The sequence below is a fragment of the Gobio gobio genome (genome assembly GCF_949357685.1).
Source record: "Gobio gobio genome assembly, chromosome: 11".
Classification (NCBI taxonomy): Eukaryota; Metazoa; Chordata; class Actinopteri; order Cypriniformes; family Gobionidae; genus Gobio; species Gobio gobio.
The window spans coordinates 57,057,464-57,059,963 of NC_137104.1; the positions used below are offsets into that span (position 1 = coordinate 57,057,464).

A 2,500-nucleotide genomic window follows, 5' to 3' on the forward strand; every position below is an offset into this window, starting at 1 on the left:
TTCACAGAAGTGCAAGTTACCTTTGCCAAGGGCACTGACACAACCCCATACCATGACAGACCCTGGCTTCTGGACGTGTTGCTGGTAACAGTCTGGATGATCCTTTTCTTCTTTGGTCCGGAGCACAAGGCGTCCATTCCTCCCAAAAAATACCTGAAATACTGCTTCATCTGAGCACAGTACACGTTTCCACTGTGTGATGGTCCATCCCAGATGCCTCGAGCCCAGAGAAGTCGACGGCGCTTCTGGACACTGTTAACATAGGGCTTCCTTTTGGCACAGTACAGTTTTAACTGGCATTTGTGGATGTAACTACGTATTGTGGTACTTGACAAAGGTTTGCCAAAGTAGTCCTGAGCCCATGTGGTGATATGGCTTCTAGATGAATGACGATTCTTGATGCAGTGCCGCCTGAGGGATCGGAGATCACGGTTGTTCAGCTTAGGCTTGCGCCCTTGTCCTTTACGCACTGAAATTCCTCCAGATTCCTTGAATCTTTTAATTATGTTATGCACTGTTGAATGTGAAATATCCAAATCTCTTCCTATCTTTCTTTGAGGAACATTGTTTTTAAACATTTCAATAATTTTCTCACGTATTTGTTGGCAAACTGGCGATCCTCTGCCCATCTTTGCTCCTAAAGGATTAGATCTTTCTTGGATGCTGCTTTTGTACCAAATCATAATTGTTGACATCACCTGTTGACATCACCTGTTTCAAATCACATCATTATTTAACCATTTTACCTCATTACTAGCCCTAAATTGCTCCTGTCCCAACTTTTTTTGAAATGTGTTGCAGGTCTGAATGACAGGAAAGGATGCATATTTACAAATGACATGAAGTTGACCAGACAAAACATGAAATATTTTGTGTTCATATTGTCTGCAATGAAATACAAGTCAAAGTAAATTTAGAAATCACTTCTTTTTTTTTTATTTGCGTTTTCCATACTGTCCCAACTTTTTCTGATTTGGGGTTGTATAAATTGTGAATCAATACATAGTAGGGTGGCCATACGTCCGGATTTTAAGCCCCCTGTCCGGCGTAGCCTCAAGCCGGACACTCATTTGTCCTCCTTTTTGGACTTGCGCTGTAAAGTTGCTAAAAAAAACATAGATATCCATAATAAAGGCTAAATGTCTTGCGGCGGAGTCTCTAACGTCATCAGCGGCGGCCATCTTGTCACAGGCGGCCATCTTGTCACAGGCGAGCTTTCTGGCAGGGCTCCTGATGTAAGGCGTGTGATCTGAACACTAATACTCTCATATCACTGAAATCTGGACGGATTTACACATGCTTTGGTTTCTTACAAACATTATTAACGTGACTATAATTCTGGATGCTTGAACAAATTATGAATAATTATTTATAAGTATGCTGTGTCATAACTACATCTCTGACGTTTATAACAAACCAAACAGTTTGAAAATCGGTAGAAAAATGAGCAAGTTATGGTTATGTAAAAAGTACACGCACCATTAAAACACAATGAGTGAGCGAGCTGAGTGAGACAAAATGGCCGCCAGGTGTGGACGTCCACCTCCATTGGCCAGCAGCGGACGAGACATCTAGCCTTTATTATGCATATCTATGCTCCAAACCATCATAAAGCAGCGATGAGAGGAAGTAGTTTGCTGAATCATTTGTCAAACACTCGTCTCGTGAGAAGTGTGTTAATAAATGAATTTCTTCACATATAAACTGATTTGGTCATTTTGAGGACACGTGTGAAAAAGTGTAGCCTACACTTCTTAAACCCTAACCAAATAATCAAGTTAAACCCAGTAAACTTGAGATTGTGACATTAGAACAAAACATATTAATGAATAGACCCAGATAGATTTCAGCCTAATAGGAATCGCCCATTTCACATGTGTTTTGTGTATTTTCAACATACTGTATTTGTATTTTAAAAACATTTCCATGTATTTGTGCCCATCTCTGGCTGAAATACGGCCCACAAACAAACATCTAATGCAAAGAGTGTTTCCACTTTGAGTGGAGTGTGTTATCTTGGCCTCATCTGCAGATGTTTGTCCTTGTTTTAAACACAAACTCACTTAAGACTCAATATCGCCAGTCATTTTGCTTCTTAAGTAAATAATTGTATCTTGATGTAAGAGTGTTTGGATGTTTGTGGAGGAAAGAGCATCAGGCACTTTATGCAGCTCGTGGGAGGAAGCCGGACTACGCCCTGAGATCAGGAGATAAAGGAGATGAGCTGACGATCTGAGGGTCTGACCTGATCCCCGTGTTTATACAGTCAGGACCAATCTGACGCACAGGACTGCCGTTACGCATGTGTGTGTGAGACACAAACTAACCCGTCGTAATTCATGAAGATATCTGGAAAACTCCCGTTTATGGGCACATCAGATCCCGGCCAGAAGAACGTTCCGGCTTTCAGCCCCTGATACATGACCGTATTCCAGATCTGAGGGAAGAGGGCAGAGGTCAGGACAGGTGTGTGTGTGTGTGTGTGTGTGTGTGAGTGTGA

The 2,500-nt window shown here is 41.8% G+C and overlaps 1 protein-coding gene across 1 annotated transcript in view; it reads right to left on the reverse strand.

Moving 5' to 3' along the window:
- LOC307133536 (venom phosphodiesterase CdcPDE) overlaps positions 1–2,500 on the reverse strand; it is a gene marked incomplete at both ends in the record, with an annotated part of 53,389 nt that overhangs the window by 36,424 nt on the left and 14,465 nt on the right. The window contains one exon of the mRNA XM_079828616.1: positions 2,328–2,437. Within this exon, the coding sequence (XP_079684742.1) occupies positions 2,328–2,437 (110 nt within the window). The remainder of the gene's footprint in view (positions 1–2,327; positions 2,438–2,500) is intronic.